General features: G+C 42.9%; 1 protein-coding gene across 2 annotated transcripts; it reads right to left on the bottom strand.

Annotated features, from left to right (window-relative positions):
- Positions 1-612: 612 nt before the first annotated feature.
- Positions 613-16135, bottom strand: slc5a1 (solute carrier family 5 member 1). 2 transcript variants are annotated; one of them, XM_056290308.1, is made up of 15 exons: positions 15957-16135; positions 15245-15316; positions 12779-12883; positions 12509-12568; positions 12278-12382; positions 11705-11810; positions 10740-10820; positions 10411-10619; positions 9217-9352; positions 8416-8523; positions 8099-8249; positions 7730-7898; positions 7054-7269; positions 6834-6939; positions 613-5166 (listed from the first exon to the last, which is right to left on the bottom strand). In XM_056290308.1, exons 1-15 carry the CDS (start codon positions 16089-16091, stop codon positions 4952-4954), a joined length of 1974 nt encoding a protein of 657 aa, XP_056146283.1. In that variant the 5' UTR covers positions 16092-16135; the 3' UTR covers positions 613-4951. The 2 variants fall into 2 exon arrangements, with proteins under 2 accessions (XP_056146283.1, XP_056146284.1); XM_056290309.1 differs by lacking the exons at positions 613-5166; positions 6834-6939 and having other exon boundaries at positions 7129-7222.
- Positions 16136-22060: the final 5925 nt, after the last annotated feature.

The raw sequence follows: 22060 nt of genomic DNA, 5'->3' as shown, positions 1-22060 counted from the left end.
GCAATGTCATTGGCTGCACTATGCAGCCCCATATTGTAGACAATTTGTTGCGTAACCAAGAATTTAATCAGCTCGCTATCGGCTCAAAGCTGCACGCTGACCAATAAATAATCCGCTGATTGCTGTGAAAATGCATGATTTGATTTCATATCATACCACAGTCACTTTAAGTAGATTACACTTGCATAACATGCACACCACGTCTGTTTTCATTTAGATTTAGTTTAACGTTCACGGGGAATGAGATGATTGGACAGTATATACCGAGTACCACCAGCAGGAGAGCGACTTTGACTATAATTTTAGTGTACTAGCAACCGTGCAGCCCACCAGAAAACTCAAATAAATGTGTGTTTAGATTATTTTAATTTTTCTTTGTTTTGTCCCCCTTTTGCTCCCTAATTGTATTTAGCCCATTACCTCACTGTTCCGAGCCGTTCCGGTCGCTGCTCCACCCCCTCCGCAGAGGGCTGCAGACTACCACATGCCTCTTTCGATGCATGTGGGGTCGCCAGCCACTTCTTTTCACTTGACAGTGGGGAGTTTCTCCAAGGGGATGTAGCTCGTGGGAGGATCACGCTACCCCCTCCCCCAGTCCCCCCCCCCCCCGACCGACCAGAGGAAGGCGTTAGTGCAGCAACCAGGACGCAAATATTTTTTTTCCTAGGATCAGTACGGAAAGTTCCCGCGCTCAGGCGCTAGGATTGGCCAGATCTGCCTGTCAATCAATGCCGATGCGAACGCGCAACAACCCTAACCCTAACCCTGGCCACGTTTGCTAGCTAACTGTTAGCCATTAGCCACGTTTGCAACCAAGCTAACTGTGCCAACTTAACTTTGTGTGTACGGTAACAACGTTACTTTCCAGAACAGCCGCATCGGCGTTGACTGACAGGCAGATTTGGCCAATCCTAGTGCCTGAGGTCGGAACTTTCCGGATTCATCCTAGGAAAAAAAATATTCGCGACCGGTCAGGACACATACCCACATCCGGCTCACCACCCGCAAACACGTCCAGTTGTGCCTGTAGGGACGCCCGACCAAGCCGGAGGTAACACAGGGATGCGAACCGGGGATCCCCGTGTTGGTAGGCGACGGAATAACCCACCATGCCACCCGGACGCCCAATAAATGGGTTTTTAATCAATGATTTTTATTAAGTAATATTCAGTATTAACACACCCACACAATGTTAACAGTAGAAAAATAAAAGTAAACATCACTGATGAGTTCTGAAAACATTTGGTGCACAATGCAGTGGTCAGTTTATCGCTACAGACCCGTTTACAGCCTACGTCATTGAAAGTACGCGCGCGCATTTAGGCAACGGAAGTGAAATGCTACCCCCAAGTCTCCCATTCATTCACGGATTCAGACGAGGAAGACGAGCTTACAAAGTTTATTCAGAAGTATAACCAAAAGGTTCACTTCTTGTGTGTTTGGCTGTACGAATCGCTACTCTACCAACAGCGGACAGAAGTTTTACCCGATTCCGACGGGATCACGGCCATTTCAGAGCAACCGGAGGCGCCTGTGGTTGCAAGCCATCAAACGCATTGATGAAAACTGGACTGAGGACCCGATAAAAAATGCTGGCGTTTGCAGTGTCCATTTTATATCAGGTAAGTTATCTATCTACTCTTTGGAATACCTGGTTTAGATGGAGACTAATATCTAAAGTAACCGATAAGCAGCGTTAGCTGCTATTATTTGGCTAATGTGGCGTTCCTGGCTATTTACAGGTGAGACGTCATTGTAAAAAAAAAAGCTATCAATCTGTCAATCCTTTCCGTGTCCGGGCCGGGTAAGATTAACATTGTGAAATTAAGAAACACAGCAGGTTTGTAGTAGCATATTACGAGGTGCAAATATAAACCACTAAAGTAAAGGAAGTTCAAGAGTACATTGTGATTTGTGTAATGGTTGTACAAGGTTTCACAGACCTACATCCTTGAGACATTATTCATTAACACCAAGATCAACACCAGTTCAGTGAATGAGGAAATTTCATTGCTGATGGCCTTGAGTGCACATGATGAGAGAATGTTGCACATGTGATTTAGAATAAGTGATTGTCAGGTTGCATGTTGAATACATACTAAAAGCTATCAACCATAATTTATCATCTAGACTGAATTCAGAATTGAATTCAGATGGTAGTGTCAACATGCATGAAACCATCTGCAGGGCTTCATTATGAAGTCCATGCATGCATTTTGAGATTTTTACAGCTTGAATTCCGTCATTACATTATTGTTCTATAAAGTGATGTTTTAAAGCAGCAATAGACAACCTTTTGGCTTTAACTTAACATTAACCATTAGGAGGTAAATGTTGAATGCACAGTGTAATGCTGTAGAATAATGATACCATTAGCATTTAGATTGGTTCCCTATAAGCCTCACTTTCACTATGAAATTTTGTTTGCCACACAGTACGACCTCATGGGAAAATAAAGACTAGACTTATGGCACAAAGGAAGTGCGTCAACCATTGCCAAAACCAAAATGGGAAGAATGTAGCGCTTTTGTTTTTCCATGTATGTATAAGTAGCTATCCCCAGTAGCGGAAATGGCGGACGGTGGAACAACTGAAGTGACAATAGAAACTCTGCCAGGCAAGAGAAAAAGAACCCTGTTGACAGAGGAGGCAAAGAGGGAGAGTGAAACATAGGGAAAACAAGAGTGAACCTCAGACAGGCATTCACTTGATGGAGTGAGCTCCAGTGTTGTATCAAACTCTATTTCCCTGTCGAAATCTGTTTTCCCTAGCCAGATGAACGCATTTGCATGGCAACAGGTTAGCTATCATTTACGATTAGGTTAAGGTAAGCTTTAGGGTTAGGTTGAGGTTAGGTTAGGGTTAGACTGAGGTTAAGGTTAGGTTAAGGTTATTCAATCGATCTCTGGCTAGGAGGAAACAGAGTTCAGTACTCTTGACTTGAGAGGGTTCCAAACCGACCTTCAGCTGGCATTCTCTCTACTGGATCAGTAAGTAACACAACCCGCCTACTTATTAATAGTACCGCATTTTTTACTCTGCCTTTATTATAGCACTTTGATCGGGGTTTTGGATTCATAGTGGGATTTACGTATATGTTTGCTTCTTGCTTTGGACAGTAGCCAGGGTGCTAATGAATGGAACGCAACCCGGTTGTCTTTGCAACAGTGGTGCAAACAAAATGAAACTCTTTGGGGTTAAAGTTGAAACTTGTCTACAGCCGCTTTAATTTAGGGAAAACAGACCAATGGAAACATCATTTGGACTTTCAAAGAAATTATTTTGTTGACAGTGGTCTCCAAATTGCTGTGAATAAAGCAAGGAAATGCCGCTGTACATGAAATTCCATAAATATTGGAAGTTGGATGTTCATATTCACTATATTGATATTTATAGATCTATCAAAATAAAAAAAATGAAACATCAAATGCTTCATATGTAAGGATATATATTTAACAGTGCAAAATATATAGTTTCCTCATGTTCTTGTTTCATCACTGAAACATCACAAGTTTTCATTTGTTTATTTTACGTAATAATATTATTTATTAATTACACTGACAATAACTACATAATTATTTATCAATATTGTTTATCAATTGGTTGTTGTTTATTAATTACAGTGAACTATGAAAAATGTTAGGGCTATAATAGGTACTCAGATTCCAAAATGTTTAACATTCAATATGGAGCCTCTGTTTTTTGTCACATTACAAACCGAGAGTCGGCAGAAACATGATTTCAGATGATGACTTGCTGCTCAGTATCGTCTATTGTTTTAAGGAGTTTAATTGCCGAGAAGTACTTAACAAGAAGTATAATTTTTCAGACCGGTCATTACATGTAGCCTACGGTCACATGCACCTGCCAGCTTTGTAGAGCTGCGCAGCCACCGCATCTCTGGAAGTGTTGACAAATTTATCCAGCGATACTCGCAGTGACGCATGACATTCTTCCTTCTTTTTCATTTTTTTCCTTTTCTCAGTCGCACTCTTGTGCAGTCGACATTGTTTCCCCTTTTCCTTCTTCCTCGCAGTGAGCGGCAAGATGGAGCACACACTACATCTACTACTGCTGCTGCTGCTACTACTACTACTACCACTACTACTGCTACTACTGCTGCTGCTGCTACTACTACTATTACTACTAACTACTACTACTACTGCTGCTACTGCTGCTGCCACTACTACTACTACTACTACTACTAACTACTAACTACCACTACTACTGCTGCTACTACTAACTACCACTACTACTACTACTTTCGGCTGCTCTCGTGAGGGGTCACCACAGCGAATCATCTCTTCCTGTCTTCGGCATCTTCCTCTGTCACACCAGCCACCTGCATGTCCTCCCTCACCACATCCATAAACCTCCTCTTTGGCCTTCCTCTTTTCCTCTTCCCTGGCAGCTCCATATTCAGCATCCTTCTCCCAATATACCCAGCATCTCTCCCCCACACATGTCCAAACCATTTCAATCTGCCTCCTGTCCTTCTTCTTGCACTACATAATGACGCGATATCAAAAATGAAAAAAAAACTGAATAATCTGTTGGGGTTTTTTTTTTCATGTGACCTTGACTATTCATAACGGAATTGACACACAAGAATTACATTTTGGGAGCATGTTAAGTCAAGAACAGTCATAAAAAAATTATATGTTAAAACAGAAAAAATAAATAAAAAAGGCCAGGCGCAAGGCCCTGTGCGGCTGCACATTTTGCATAGCCAACGGAAGGGTTCTGCAAATATACCTGATAAAGCAGATAGGTAGTCATAATTATCCTTTTTTAGCATCGTTGCTATTCGTTTTTCCATCAGCCATTCAGCCATGACGTGACATTTATGTAAACTGCAATCATCTAAATGTGCATCCACCAATTAGACGGAACGGTTCATGAGGTGTTGTTTCAAACCTGAGTCACTACATGACCAGGCTCAGCAAATACGTTAACCATAGAAGCCATGGAAGAAAACCGCCACACAGAGGAGAATCAGGGCATTAGCGTTGACAATATTACGCCATATTGGCGTCTCTGTGGTGTCGGTCAGTTTCTTCTGTAGTTCAGCCTGCTCCTCTGGACTCAGCTTGGGTGCTTTCTTCTGCTCCAACCCACAGAAGCACATCACCGCCTTCTTGCAGAGATTCTGCTTTTGGGCAGGTTCTGTAATAAAGGTGAAACAAAATGTTTGAGGACAAGCTGTGGTTGTGTGCATGTGTTTACATATATCCGGGGTCGGGTCGCGATGGCAGCAAGCTAAGTAGGGCACTCCAGACGTCCCTCTCCCCAGCAATGCCCTCTAGCTCCTTCTGGGGGATCCCAAGGCGTTCCCAGACCAGATTGGACATATAGTCCCTCCAGCGAGTTCTGGGTCTACACCGGGGTCTCCTCCCAGTTGGACGTGCCTGGAAAACTTCCAAAGGAAGGCACCCAGGAGGCATCCTAATCAGATGCCCGAACCACCTCAACTGGCTCCTTTCGACGCGAAGGAGCAGCAGTTCTATTCCAAGCTCCCTCCGGATGTCTGAGGGCCTCACCCTATCTCTAAGGCTGAGCCCAGACACCCTACAGAGGAAACACATTTCAGCTGCTTGTATCCGCGATCTCACCCTTTCGGTCTCTACCCAACGCTCATGACCATAGGTGAGGGTTGGAACGAAGATTGACTGGTAAATTGAGAGCTTTGCCTCCCGGCTCAGCTCCCTCTTCACCACAACGCTCCGGTACAACGTCCACATTACTGCTGATGCTGCACCAATCCGCCTGTCAATCTCCCGCTCCATCCTACCCTCACTTGTGAACAAGACCCCGAGATACTTGAACTCCTTCACTTGAAGCAACAACTCATCCCCAACCCGGAGGGAGCAAGCAACCATTTTCCGATACAGAACCATGGCCTCAGACTTGGAGGTGCAGCCAAGGTGAGGCGTGTGTCCGTTTTGGGAGCCACAGAACTGCATCTCCGCTCTATGCAGATGATGTGGTTTTGTTGGCTTCATCAGACAGCGACCTCCAGCGTGCACCGGGGTGGTTTGCAGCTGAGTGTGAAATGGATCGGAGTCAGCACCTCCAAGTCAGAGGCCCATCCATCCATTATCTTAACCACTTATCCTGCTCTCAGGGTCGCGGGGATGCTGGAGCCTATTCCAGCAGTTATTGGGCAGCAGGTGGGGAGACACCCTGGACAGACCGCCAGGCCATCACAGGCCCGGCCCCCCCCTCACACACACACACCCACCCACCTAGGGACACACACACCTAGGGACAATATAGTACGGCCAAATCACCTGACCTACATGTCTTTGGACTGTGGGAGGAAACCGGAGCCCCCGGAGGAAACCCACGTAGACACGGGGAGAACATGCAAACTCCACACAGAGGACGACCCGGGACTCACCAACGTTGGACTACCCCGGGGCTCGAACCGAGGACCTTCTTGCTGTGAGGCGAACGCGCTAACCACTGCGCCACCGTGCCGCCCGAGTCTGAGGCCATGGTTTTATATACATATATATATAGTATATATATGTGTGTTTGTGTGTGTGTGTGTGTGTGTGTGTGTGTGTGTGTGTGTGTGTGTGTGAGAGTGTGTGTGTGTGTGTGTGTGTATTTGTATGTATGTATGTATGTATGTATGTATGTGTGTGTGTATGTATGTATGTATGTATGTATGTATGTATGTATGTATGTATGTATGTATGTTTGTATAGTGTCTGTGTGTGTGTGTGTGTGTGTGTGTGCGCGCATATGTGTGTGTGTGCGCGCGCGCGTATATGTGTTACATAAGCATGCATCCACGTGTGTTTGTTTTTGTATAGAATTTGTGTCACCTTCTTCAGTCATAGAGTGGACGTCTTGGTTTTCAACCCAGTCATCCTCTTCCAAGTCGACCCTCTCCTCCTTGGAGTTTCTCAAGGTCCAGCACAAGCGGTACAACTGTAACAACAACCGGGGATGAAGTGTAAAAGTTTGGAATATGGTTTTTGGTGCTGTTAGGGCTGTTTATGCTAATGAAGGTGGTAATAGCTTGCATGCCGCGTTGTAACGTACATGTTTATCCTCAATGGGTTTGGTCATCAGAGAGACGCTCAAGATAATGATACAGGAGATAACAAACAGGATGATGGAGAAGTAGAGGTAGTGGACTCCGCAGATAATTGTGGGACAGTTTCCGGGATCAACGCAGGTACCTGTCCCATAGGCAAACTCAGCGATCATCCTGGACAGACCAATAAAAAGGCCTATCAAAAGACCATAAAATGCTCCCTGAAATAAAAAAAGAGCAATAAACAGGTCAGTTTCCGAAAGAGGTAAGATTGTTCAGTCAACAAATTATCATACAATAAAACTTATTTGAAATTAGTAATAATAATGAATTGGTAAAAAAGTCCCTTACTGTTGCAGATAAGCTGCACTTATCTCTACACTCCTGCACTCACTGGAATAGAAGGTCAGGACGGTGCATTTTGTAGATTATTGTTATTTTTTAACTTTTTTTTCTCTTTAATAATTTTTATTGATTTCCACAATAAAATTTCAAGCACATACACGTGGAACTACATAACCAGAAATGCATTATACCTAATACATATACATAGATAAGTACACAGATTGCACAGATAATTACTATCATTATTATTATTATTAATATTATAATTACTATTTTGTGCATATTCATTTTGTCGTTTTAGGAGGGTAAATTAGGAGACTAAAGCTGGTCACTCACAGTCTCGTTAACACGTTTGCAGAAAATGGCAAGCATGAAGAGCGCAGCGATGGGTGGGGTGAGATAGCTGGTGATGGACTGGATGTAATCGAAGAGCTGGCCGCTCTGGGCGGACTGCACCACGGGGATCCACGCGATGCTCAGCCCAATCAGCACCAAGATGAACACTCTGAACACACACACACACACACACACACACACACACACACACACACACACACACACACACACACACACACACACACACACACACACACACACACACACACACACATACAGAGGAGGTGCATGGAGTACAACCATCAGGATAAATCCTATTAAAGCCCTCGCATCGGCCATTTATAGATATACCCCCCGGCTTGTAGTTACCTCCCAGCAATCATAAGTTCCTTCTCCGTCGCCGAGCGGCGGAACTTGGTGTAGATGTCCATAGTGAAAAGTGTGCTGGCGCTGTTGAAGATGGAGGTCAGCGAGCTCATCAGGGAAGCCAGCATCACTGACAACATGAGGCCTCGCAGACCTGGAGCAGAAACAAGAGCAAAGACATGAAGAGCAAACACACGTGGTCAGAAATAGATATGTGTCATTTGCATCAATTAACGCATTAGCTAATAAAAGTAGCAGATCTCTAATTCAGGAAGATCTTTTTTTTTTTTAATTGATTAAAATTGATTTTCTCTACTCACCATCAGGCATGAGGTCCACGACTAATTTGGGATAGGCGATGTTGCTGCAGCCAACACTAGCCCCACAGTATTTGTTACACTCACTTGGTTCGACGCACGCCACTTCATCTTGAGTACAAAGGTGAAGATCAGTATAAGTATTTCCTTATTCTTTTATTTTTAATTTCATCATATTTTTAGAATCCAGGTACATCTGTATAACAAGTACCATGTTTAAGCCAGTAAACTGGCCTCTGCAGTCCACCTTTAAACCAGGTTACCCATCATACAGTATATCTCTCCATATCGCTACACTACATTTCTTTTTCTTTTTTTGGGGGGGGGGGTTCCCCTTCTTCTCCTCAATTGTACTTGGCCAATTACCCCACTCTTCCAAGCCATGCTGGTCGCTGCTCCACCCCCCTCTGCCAATCCGGGGAGGGCTGCAGACTACCACATGCCTCCTCCGATACATGTGGAGTCGCCAGCTGCTTTTTTTCACCTGACAGTGAGGAGTTTCAACAGGGGGACGTAGCGCGTGGGGGGATCACGTTATTTCCCCAGCTTCCCTTCTCCCCCCCCTGAACAGGCGCCCCGGCCAACCAGAGGAGGCGCTAGTGCAGCCACCAGGACACATACTCACATCCAGCTTCCCACCCGCAAAAGCAGCCAATTGTACCTGTAGGGACGCCCGACCAAGCCGGCGGTAACATGGGGATTCGAACCGCCGATCCCCGTGTTGGTAGGCAACGGAATAGACCACCACACCACCCGGGCGCCCTTCTTCACCACATTTGTTGACAACGTCAGCAGTACCCTTACCGGGATAGAGGATCCTGCTGATCATGCCAGGGAAAACCATGAGAAACATAGGAAGCAGCTTCAGGTAGCCGCACAAGATGCAGCCAGCCTTCACGTGAGACATATTCTTCGCCGAGAGACAGCGCTGGACAATCACCTACAGGTGAGGAAGGACACTACAGTTCACCTGTTTGGGTATATGGTGGAAATGTTCACGACCGGTGGAGACCAGCAGGAAGAAGAAAGGCAATAGCAAGCGGAGGATTTATGCTGGTCATTTTATTTAGCATGTCTATTTAATGTCTTATCGTCTTTAAGCAGCAAAAACGAGTCGTAATGTCAATGCAAGAGATTTTACTCCGTCACCTCATTCCTGCAGACTTTTTGTGATTAAATGAGATGTCATTGCAAATTCTGCTGCTTATGGATGTGTTCTCTCTTGTGAGTTTTATGTGGCTGTGTGACTGAAGATTCCGTTTTTTATATTGGTGCATTCTTAACCCCCCCCCCTTTTTTTTCTCCCCAATTGTACCTGGCCAATCACCACGCTCTCTGAGCACGTCCCGGTCGCTGCTCCACCCCCTCTGCCGATCCGGGGAGGGCTGCAGACTACCACATGCTTCCTCCGATACATGTGGAGTCACCAGCCGCTTCTTTTCACCTGACGGTGAGGAGTTCCACCAGGGGGATGTAGCGCGTGGGAGGATCACGCTATTCCCCCCAGTTCCCCCTCCCCTCCGAACAGGTGCCCCGACCGACCACAGGAGGCGCTAGTGCAGCGACCAGAACACATACTCACATCCGGCTTCCCACCCGCAGACGCGGCCAATTGTGTCTGTAGGGACGCCCGATCAAGCCGGAGGTTACACGGGGATTCGAACCGACGATCCCCATGTTGGTAGGCAACGGAAGAGACCGCTAGGCTACCCGGACACCCTCGGCTCTTAATTTTACACAGGTATTTAGGAATAGATTTGAATCTAATAAAAAGCATGCTAATTTTATAAAGTAAAAAGTTAAAACTGGAGTTAAATGTACACCAGTGCGTGACTCTGCCGGGCTCTGCATGCCGTCCTGCATGTCAGCCTGCCTCTCCAGCTGCATGTATGGCAAAGCTTGTCTGTAATATTTAGTGTCTGTTGCCACTGAGTCAGAACTGCAATCAGTAAGCCAATACACGGTATCCTAAAAATGCGTGTTATTTGCTGAACTTGCCTGATCAGTGCACCAGTACCAGGTAGCCTGTATCGTGAGTCCAAACACCAGGCCTGGCCAAGGCAAGTCTCCTGTTACTGCATTCCGGAAGATATGAAACGAATCTGCCCGAGGCGTGAAGCAGGTCTCGCTGATGTTCGTGGTGACAGAGGGGACAGCTGCCATGTAGCTCGTCTGGAAGTTCTCATAGCCTCCCACTTCATGAAAAGCTGGGGGAGACAGGAGCAAGCTGGACAGTAACCACGGGTGACCATGATGAGATAAACATGAGCAGGGGAATGCTCTGCTTACAGAGGACCATGATGCGTAAATTAAAATCACCATATTACCAAAGCCCATGAGGATGAAGGATCCAACAATCATGATGATGGTCTGTAAGGTGTCTGTGTAGATCACTGCAGCAAGTCCACCTGAGGTGCATTGCATGGTGTTATTAGAAACTGTACAATAAGATTAATATACAGCAGTTAAAATTAATGTAGTTAACCTTTAACTATAATGTTATTTATATGTAACTTGGCATAAATGGTGATACATATACTTATGAGACTAAGAAATAATTGTATATATATATATATATATATATATATATATATATATATATATATATATATATATATATATATATATATATATATATATATATATATATATATATATATATACTCTCTGCATTCAACCCATCCTAGCCGTGTAGCAGTGGGCAGCCGCCGTGCAGCACCCGGGGACCTACTCCAGTTCGTCTTGCCATGCCTTGCTCAGGGGCACAGACAGCAGTATGAACCCTAACATGCATGTCTTTTTGACGGTGGGGGAAACCGGAGCATCCGGAGAAAACCCTGGGACAAGCCTGGGGTTCGAATCCAGGACCTTCTTGCTGTGGCGCGACTGCGCTAACCTCTGCACCACCATTGATCCATTCTTTACTGAAAATGTCTTATTTTCAAGAAAAAGAAATTAAGTTTTGCATAAACTCCCTTTTGCTTGGTCTTCAGGCAAACTACGGTTCAGACGTGGGCGTGTCATTACAGCACAGGGCCAGCTCCGGCTTATCACTGTGCGTGGTAATTAACCATTGTGCACAGCAGATAAACAAGCCAAGAGGAGAGTGTGGGTGCGCGTGTGAAGGTCACGATCATCACTTAGCTATGTATACTCAAGGGAGACTTTACCCTTTAGTCACTGTGCCATTCATAATAACAATAAAACTCATTGCACCAATTAGCATGGAACTGTGACTCCTCACTAAAAAAAAACAGGAAGTAATCGCAGTATATGTGGATAATAGTCACACCTGTGACTGTGTAGAGAGCTGTGATCAGGAGCAGTGCTATGACAGCAACGTAGATATTCAGTTTAAGAGCCTGGTTAATAAAGATGGCACCAGAGAACATATCTGCCTAAGAGAAAAGGAAAAAAAAGATTATTAAAGGCAATACAAATAATAATTGACTGATCATAACAATATTATTATTATTATTATTATTATTATTATTATTATTATTATTATTAATAATAATAATAGTATATTTGTTTATTTTGAACGTTCAAAAAATTAAAATGTATAATAAAAGAAAAAAAAGAGAAAAAAATCAAAACAAGCAAGCAATATCATCATCAAACATTTGTTTTAAATCTCGGCAGTTCGAAAAGGAGTAGGCAGAAGTTAAAACAACATTTTCTAGTCCTACCTCCCTAATAATAATAATAATAATAATAATAATAATAATAATAATAATAATTGACCGATAATAATAAGTAACTGAGTTTCACAAGGCTGGATTTTCTGAAACATAAAAGGTTGTCTCTACTCCCATGGAGAAATAACTAAATTTGAAGTTGTGGTTATGCATTCAGAATTACTTACTGAGATCTTGGTAAAAACATACAGAAAAAGTGACAGCACAGAGAGGTAGATACGGATGCGTTGTCCTCCAAACCTCTTCTTCAGATACTCTGGCATGGTCACAATCTGAACACATTCAAAATGCATGGGTACAGCACAGATTGAGTGTAAGGCTACTTTTGCTTCAAATTTTATTCAGACGGTGAAATGGACTGTCCTCTATATCAAACATGTGTATGGGTGTGTCTTTACCCCAGCTTTGATATAGATTGGCACAAAGACCCATCCGAGAATGACCACCACTATGAGGGCCTGTAATCAAGAATATACAAAGACAGATGTAACTGGCAATCTTCTAACCAAAAATGTATAAAGGTAAACTCTATCATTATTTTGTTATGATTTTTTTTGTCCAACCCTTCGTAAAATTCAGCCAATATTCTACAGACTTATCAGTCATCCTAGCATCATTAGTTAGGATTACATTTGTGTAAGAGTTGATAATGGTGCATTGCTACTCACATTCCATTCAAATCCACCAATGGCTATTCCTGTAGCAGCAGCAGTCCCAGCAAGTCCTACGAAGTGTCCACTGCCAATGTTACTTGCAAACAGAGATGCTCCAATCTGCAGAGAGCAAGATGGCAGTTCAGAATCATCGCTTCTCACCTTCTTCTATTTCATCTTCATCAAACTGATTTATGTTCAGTTAGTGTGCTGTCGTCATGTTCTGACTGTTGCTGCTTGTGTTTTGTGCTTTGTTTTATTTTGTTAATAATTACTATTAATAAGCAACCTTGATCTGTAGAAAGGCGCTATATAAATAAAAACATTATTATTATCATTATCATTATCATTATCATTATTATTATTATTATTATTATTATTATTATTATTATTATTATTATTATTATTATTATTATTATCCATTAATGTGTAAGTAAAATCCTTTGAATATCATTACCCTCCCTGACCTTTGTTATAAAACACCTTGCACCCTGATAACATTTAAGTCAGTCCCTACTAAGCATCTAACCAATGTCACTGCCAAAATGAACTCATCCTCCTGTTCACCGGACATTCTTCCAACTCACTTTTTAAAATCAATATTTCATTCAGTCGTCCCGTTTGTCCTAGCCATTATCAAGTCGTCGCTTTCATCTGGTCAAGTGCCTAATTATTTTAAATCCGCTGTAGTTCAACCCATCTGTTTTAAATAACTTATGTTCAATATCTGAAGTTCCTTCCTGGCTTAGGTCTTGGATGGAATAGTTGCTGGGCAATTCATCGATTATATGAATGGCAAAGTGCTCTTTGATAAATTTCAGTCAGGTTTCAGGGCAGGTTATACCACTGAGACATCATACCGTAAGAGTTCTTAATAATATTCTTTTAGCATTTGACAATGGCCAAACATCTGTTATTGCTTTTAGCTCTTACTGAAGCTTTTGATACAGTTGACCATGGGATTGCAATGAAGTCTTGAGCATTGGGTTGGCATATCAGGTATAGTTTTAGATCGGTTTGATTCCTATCTTTCTAATAGGAAATTCGGTGTGGCCATTGATGACTTTAAATCCTCTACCTCCCATTTCTCCTCTGGAGTGCATCAAGGCTCAGTCCTTGGCCCTTTTTTATTCTCCACTTATATGTTACCTCTAGGTCAAATCTTTAATAATATAATATTGCTTCCATTTTTATGCAGAGGACTCCCAGATCTATTTCTCGTTTGACTCCAACAACACAGCACAACTGGTCAAAATTGAATCCTGTCTTACAGATGTTAAAAACTGGCTCTCTCAAAGCTTTGTTCAGTTAAACTCTGATAAATCAGAAGCCAGACCCCTCCAGCGAGCACTTCTCTTATTTAGGCTCTCTTTCCTACTGCATCAAAACCCAGAGCAGAAATTTGAACATTATCTTTGATAACAAACTTAACTTTGACCAACAGAAGTCAGTCATCCAATCATGCTTTCTGCAACTTGATAATATCCCAAAAATTAGATCTTCTTTATCAGCTAAGAATCTGGAAACTGTCATCCACGCTTTCATTACATCTCACTTAAACTACTGTAATTTGTTATAAAGCCTTTCCAAACTTCAACTATCAAAATACTGCAGCAAGACTACTTACAAAATCCAACAGAAGGGTCCACATAACGCCTATTTTAGCATCTCTACGTTGGTTAATGGTGCATTTTAGAACTGGTTGTAAAATTTTAATGATACTTTTAAAGCACATTTGGGGTTGGCCCCTAATTATATAACTGACTTACTAAACACTTATGAGTCTGAAGGTAGCCTGAGGTCCTCTAAACAGAGGTCTGTTAGTAATTCCTAGGTCAAGGCTCAAAACCAGAGGAGACAGAGTCTTTGGAGTCGAGTCCCCACAAATGTGGAACGACCTGCCGGCGGAGATCAGGTATGCTAGCTCGGTTTCTTCTTTTAAATCGCTCTCAAAATACACTTTTTAAGAATTGCTTTCTCTTGAATCTGCTATTCTTCCATTTTTACTTTACTTGTTTTTACTGCGTATTAACACTTCTATTTATTATTTATTTTGGGAAGTTCTCTTGTTTTTATGTCTTTGTAAAGCCCTTTGTAACTTGTTTTTGAAAAGTGCTATATGAATAAAGTTACTATTATTATTGTTGTTGTTGTTGTTGTTATATCGTTTTTAAAAAATAAGTATGGAAACAGTCATGACAAAGAAATGGGTGATGGGTCCATAGAGAACCAGGCTGACTCAAAAGTAAAAGTGAAATGTTTTATAATATCTCCCTGACAATCATGTAACTAATCGCTGACAGAAACTTTCATAATATTTTACTTTTTACTTTTTTTACGTTTTACTTTTACAAGTTTTTATTAGTTCTGAATAGTAGTGGAATTTACCATCACACAAGACACGTGATAGCAGCAATTAGCACAGAAATCAAAAAAAAAAATTGATGTAGAGTGTAATATCTATCACAGTTGGATACGCACCGGCCACCACACCATGCTCCGCCCTGCCAGGAAAAACCCGCCCACCGTGGATCGGTTGGAGCGCACCATAGCCTACAAAAGGTAGAAGGGACATTTTCCACGTTAATGCAAGAGCAAACTATCAAATTGAGATATCCCTTATTCCTGATATCTTGAAAATTATAGAAACCTCTAATCCCTATCAGTGATTACACATAATTCTGTCTACACATTACAACAGCTGTAAATGAACAGATCTGGAGTGGAAGAACACAATAACAGTACAGCTTGCAAATAATCAGTGGTAAAAGCACATCTTGATGACAGAATGTGCACTTATTTTGAAACGTTGACATGTTTATGATATGCCGGTAATGGAAATGAATTAAAGCTGGCTTATTTCATGAGCCATTGTAATAAAAATATATAAAAAAAAACAGAAAAAAAACTTTCGGGTACATTCTGTATAACAAATGTGTCAATCTGTTTATATACTACAAGCTTCTATGGAAATGTTTCTTGTGTTTTCCCAGTAATAGCCTTAACATTAACATAACAGTAGCTGTGCCATTTTTTGTTGGACCCTATGGCTGAATGGCAATGCTGTTGATGTAGGACTGATGTCTATCTGAAGCCAAACTAAAACAAAGCATGGCTGTCGAGCTTATAGCTGAGCAGTTAACTGAGCTTTAAGGATGCAGTGAATGGTCAACTAAACGATTGAGCAACTCACCCATACTCCAACACCCAGAACAACCAGAAAGTAAATCACAATAACGGATATATCTGCCGGGTTGTTGAGGGGCACTGTGTCCGCGTCTGACCCATTGCTCCTGGTGAGGGAGAACCCGAAGTAATTCCGCATCATGGTGCTGAGAGGCGGTCCGCTGGACTGCTGGAGGGCTGCACAGGTGTCTTCTCTAATGGGTTGTCTGCACACGTATTTATGAAGGTAGGGGAAGGTGTGTACGTGGGTGAATGGGAGGTGGGAGAGAGAGAGAGAGAGAGAGAGAGAGAGAGAGAGAGAGAGAGAGAGAGAGAGAGAGAGAGAGAGAGAGATAGTGAGAGTGAGAGAGACTGACTCTGACTTTTTTTAAAAACGTCTATATTTAACAAAAAATATTTAACAAAAACACTCTTTTTAAAAACTGAACAAAAATCACTCCTTCACATTAACCCGTCCAACAAAGACTTAATTTCCATCACAGAACCGATCCACACATCAACCGAGAGAACAGAGAGCCACAGAGAGAGAGACAGAGAGAGAGAACGAGAGACAGAGAGAGAGAACTTCATTTTGACTTTTCAAGATTTTGTCACATTATCAAATCTCGTGGGTTACAAAAACTACATCATTTTAAGCAAAAAGGAAAAACAAAAGACAGAGAGAGCGAGGGCGAGCGAGAAGTAGAGACAGAGAGAGAGGGGGGGGAGAGAGAATGGGGGAGAGAGAGAGAGAGAGAGAGAGAGAGAGAGAGAGAGAGAGAGAGAGAGAGAGAGAGAGAGAGAGAGACTGACAGGGGGGTGAGGGAGAGACTGACGGGGTGGGGGTGAGGGAGAGACTGACGGGGTGGGGGTGAGGGAGAGATTTGTCCACAAACCTGACCATTATGGCGTTTGTCTAACACTACATGTGGGTGTGGCAGCAATCTCTGCTGCTGCAGTTTACGTTCAAAAAATGTGTAAGCTATTAGTGAATAATGTTGTTAATGATCAACCCTCGAGGAAATACATGCAGCTAACTTATGTGTTCCAGTAAGAGAAGGACAATCATGTACACTCTATCATCAACATTCATATATATATATATATATATATATATATATATATATATATATATATATATATATATATATATATATATATATATATATATATATATATATATATATATATATATATATATATATATAATGTCCTGTTGAAATTCGCTTTGCACTAAACAGTCATTTCAAAATAAAGCTGAGAGATACATATTATTTCCTGCTGTTGCCCACTGAAATACATATTTCCCAAACCTGAGTGGCTGACTATGCTTGTTGCTACTGACATGAACTAAATCAACATGAAGGGTCTCACCAGAACTCTTCTCCAATTATAATCTGAAGTGTTGCGACACTAAGCCTGCTTGTGAGGAGCTTGTCAGCTGATGAATGGACACGGGAGTCAGGTCAAGCTGTGAAATACTGAATCTCACTAATTCCCTTAACTTCATATCGCCATGAACGCCGGAGTCACCACGCTTTTCCATTGCAGGGTAATCAAAACACCTGAGAGCACGTGCACATGGGTAAGCGTACTTGGTACGCTTCCTTAATTCCCCTCTTTTGAAAGTTGGGATTCCAATTAATCCATAAACTTCCCATGTCATGATAAAGTTTACCACCATAAAAAACATGCCAGGCAAAGTCTATGAGGATATGAAGCTCTTAGGGGGTATAAAGCTCTTAGGGGGTATAAAGCTCTTAGGGGGTATAAAGCGCTTTCATTTGCCTCCCTGCACCAGCAGAGAAGAATTAACTGCCTAGTGTAAATGTGTAAACGGGTAAACAACTGTTGTGATCTGACAGAGGAAGTGCCAACATGAGAAATCCCCTGTACTCATCTCATTAAGGCTACCAAATCTATCAGCTGATTGTCATTAATTAGCTATAAAATTGTCTTGTTTTATTATCTTTATTACGTGTGGGATCACACGGTAATTCACACAAAGCCCCTTGAGGCCAATTTGTAATTTGTATTGTAACGTGCATGGATAAGTAGACACGTTGGCCTTTGACTAACGAGTGGGACCTTTAGTCGACTGGTTAACGTTGTCGCTCGCGGTGTGGGAGACACGGGTTCGCGTCCCGGCTGTGGCGGTCCCGGACTGCCCCCTGAATTCGCTACAGTATATTGGGTGACACAAAAGAGATTGACTTGTCTTGACTTCATTCCCCATGAAGGAGCCTGGAGACACGACATGTCACCCTTGAACTTTACTTGCAATTAAAAAGCCAGAATAGGGCGTCTAAGTAGCGTGGTGGGCTATCTTGTTGCCTACCAACATGGGGCTCACAGATTCAAATCCCCGTGTTACCTACGGCTTGGTCGGGCGTCCCTTCAGACACAATTAGCTGTGTCTGCGGGTGGGTAGCCGGATCTGGGTATGTGTCCTGGTCGCTGCACTAGCGCCTCCTCTGTTCAGAGGGGAGGGAGAACTGGGGGGACAGCGTGATCCTCCCACGCGCTACGTCCCCCTGGCGAAACTCCTCACTGTCAGGTGAAAAGAAGCGGCTGGCGACTCCACATGTGTCGGAGGAAGCATGTGGTAGTCTGCAGCCCTCCCCGGATAGGCAGAGGGGGTGGAGCAGCGAGCGGGACGGCTCGGAAGAGTGGGGTAACTGAACGGGGTACAACTGGGGAGAAAAAGGGGAGAAAAAAGAAGAAAGCCAGAACCGTCTTCTACGTTATGCTCTTGAAAAACCAACAAACTTGCATTGAAAGCTATTCATTTTATATCCTTATTGTGCCTTTCCGGACTTTGGAAGATTCACTATGCAGTTGCTAAACAGATGCCCCCCCACCCCCTACATAAAGTCAAATTAAAGGTAAATGTGATCTGTGATTATAGTGTTAAAGAAACAAAGGAATAAAGTGCCTTAGTTGCGTCAAGTGCATCAGTAACCACTGGAGGTCGCCAAAGTCACCTTTACAAACAAATAAGGCTGGAAAAAAAGATGTCATGTGTAAACTATTAGATTAGATTAGAAGGGAATTGGGGGGGGGGGGGCAACAACAAAAATCTTATTTTACAAAAAAGATCCGCTAATCATAGAGATGTGCTGAGGGCCCTTGTGGGTGTATGGTAGCCTACTTACCTTGCTGGAAATGTGTTTTACACCCATCACCTCCTGATTAAAAAATTTTTTAAATCGTACTTGTTGCATGTTTAGGTGTCTAAATGTGAGCTTTGTGTCAAAAATCAGAATTCTAATGAAAACAAAGATTACATACTTTGGTAGATTACCTGTTTGTACAGGTCTAATAAGAGCAATTGTCTCCCCTTCAAGAAAACAGGACAATATTTGGCTAAATCCCAACCAAGGAGTCCATGTCTAGAAAGCCCCGGACATATTTATATAAAATGATATGCAGCAGCGTGCTTTCCATTCAACCACTCATGCAAAGTACTGTGTACACATACACCAATGTGTTCACACAGTGTAAACACAACTCAAAGGCAGTTCAGAAAATAACAAAGAAAAAAGGGGGGGAAAAGACCTGACGGCTATCATTTGTAGCGTTTTGATACAATTCTTTTAATGACACTTTTGCGATAAAAATGTATTTGCGCTAGTGAAACATCAAACACGATCTCCAGTCAGCCTTTGAGAAAGATTATGAGAAAATGGCCCGGACAAACACTCACAAGAGCTAATGTCTGACAGGCAAAGGATGTGGGGGGGGGGGGGGCAGAAAACACACATGAATTAAATCAATGAAAGTGTAACATTCAAGCACTGATTACATTGTTACAAAATGTGTTTTAAAATCAAAGATGAGCGAGCAGCAGGGTGGTTTCATGCCACAACAGAGCACTTCAGATGTGATGTTTGCTTTGAGAGTGTGGATGGAGAAGTATAGAGAAGGCCAGAAGGAGCTGCATTGTGTGTTCGTGGATTTAGTGAAAGCACATGACAGGGTGCCGAGAGAGGAGGTCTGGTATTGTATGAGGAATTTGCAGAGAAGTATGCAGGAGTGGTGCAGGATATGTATGAGGGCGGTGTGACAGTGGTGAGGTGTGTGGTTGGAATGACAGATGGGTTCAAGGCGGAGGTGGGATTACATCAAGGATCGGCTCAGAGCCCTTTCTTGTTTGCTGTGGTGATGGACATAATAATGGATGAGATCAGGCAGGAGTCTCCATGGACTGTGATGCTTGCGGATGACATTGGGATCTGTAGCAAGAGTAGGGTGCAGGTTGAGGAGAGCCTGGAGAGAAGAGGAATGAAAGTCAGCAGGAGCGAGACGGAAGACCTATGCATGAATGAGAGGGAGGACAGTGGAATGGTGAGGATTCAAGAAGAAGACGTGACGAAGGTGTATGAGTTTAAATACTTGGGGTCAACTGTCCATAGTAACAGGGAGTGCGGAAGAGAGGTGAGGAAGAGAGGGCAGGCAGGGTGGAGTGGATGGAGAAGAGTGTCAGGAGTGATTTGTGACAGAAGGGTACCAGCAAGAGTTAAAGGGAAGGTTTACAAGATGGTTGTGAGACCAGCTATGTTATATGGTTTGGAGACATTGGCACTGATGAAAAGACAGGAGGTGGAGCTGGAGGTGGCAGAGTTGAAGACGGTAAGATTTTCACTGGGAGTGACGAAGAAGGACAGGATTAGGAACGAGTATATTAGAGGGACAGCTCAGGTTGGATGGTTTGGAGACAAAACTAGACAGGCAAGATTGAGATGGCTTGGACATGTGTGGAGGAGAGATGCTGGGTATATTGGGAGAAGGATGCTTAATATGGAGCTGCCAGGGAAGAGGAGAAGAGGAAGGCCAAAGAGGAGGTTTATGGATGTGGTGAGGGAGGACATGCAGGTGGCTGGGGTGACAGAGGAAGATGCAGAGGACAGGAAGAAATGGAAACGGATGATCCGTTATGGCAACGCCTAACGGGAGCAGTCAAAAGTAGTAGTAGCAGTAGTAGTAGTAGTAGTAGTAGTAGCAGTAGCAGTAGTAATAGCAGTAGTAGTAGCAGTAGCAGTAGTAATAGCAGTAGTAGTAGCAGTAGCAGTAGCAGTAGTAGTAGCAGTAGCAGTAGCAGCAGTAGCAGTAGTAGTAGTAGTAGCAGTAGCAGTAGCAGTAGTAGCAGTAGCAGTAGCAGTAGCAGTAGTAGTAGTAGTAGTAGTAGTAGTAGCAGCAGCAGCAGCAGCAGTAGCAGTAGTAGTAGTAGTGGCAGTAGTAGTAGTAGTAGTAGTAGTAGTAGCAGTAGCAGTAGTAGTCGTAGTAGTAGTAGTAGTAGCAGTAGCAGTAGCAGTAGTAGTAGCAGTAGCAGCAGTAGTAGTAGTAGTAGTAGTAGTAGTAGTAGTAGTAGTAGTAGCAGTAGCAGTAGCAGTAGCAGTAGCAGTAGTAGTAGCAGTAGTAGTAGTAGTAGTAGTAGTAGCAGTAGCAGTAGCAGTAGCAGTAGTAGTAGTAGCAGTAGCAGTAGTAGTAGTAGTAGTAGTAGTAGTAGTAGTAGTAGCAGTAGCAGTAGTAGTAGTAGTGGCAGTAGTAGTAGTAGTAGTAGTAGTAGTAGTAGTAGTAATAGTAGTGTTTTGAAATCAAAGGACAGGGGGCTGTTTGGTCCCATTGTTTCTTTTTGCGTTGGCAGTAGTGTTAAGATTAACATGGACCAAATTTCATTAAAGTCAGAAGTTGGTCTGCACCTGTTGATGGTGGGAATTCTCCTCGTAGAAAATGTCTTTGTCAAAAATCTGTTCCTTTTCAACTATAGGAAGCATGTAGTGCACCTAAGTCCTGGTCATGAAGTCTAGGTAGGTGCTAGTCTGCTCCTTTACCCGTGTGGTGTGCGTGTGCGTTGTGCATTGTGTGCATAGCCCTTGATAGAAAGCCTGACGGATGCTGTACAATGTGACCGGTTGTCGTCAGCCGAGACTGACGAAGTCACGTAGATGAGTAATGAAACATTCCTCCCACCAAACGTCGTGCCCACATGAACTGATTCAGACTTCTGGGATGACACGTGTTATTTCATGAATTTAATTTGGCAGAAAAGATGGTCTATGAATAGTTGTGTTGTGCACATTACTTGCTAGATAGCTCTCACATACTCAGTGCTGAATAAACAACATGCAT

Source organism: Lampris incognitus, chromosome 12, assembly GCF_029633865.1.
Source record: "Lampris incognitus isolate fLamInc1 chromosome 12, fLamInc1.hap2, whole genome shotgun sequence".
Classification (NCBI taxonomy): Eukaryota; Metazoa; Chordata; class Actinopteri; order Lampriformes; family Lampridae; genus Lampris; species Lampris incognitus.
The sequence above is the reverse complement of the archived record's forward strand: the minus strand, read 5'-3'. Positions and strand labels throughout refer to the sequence as shown.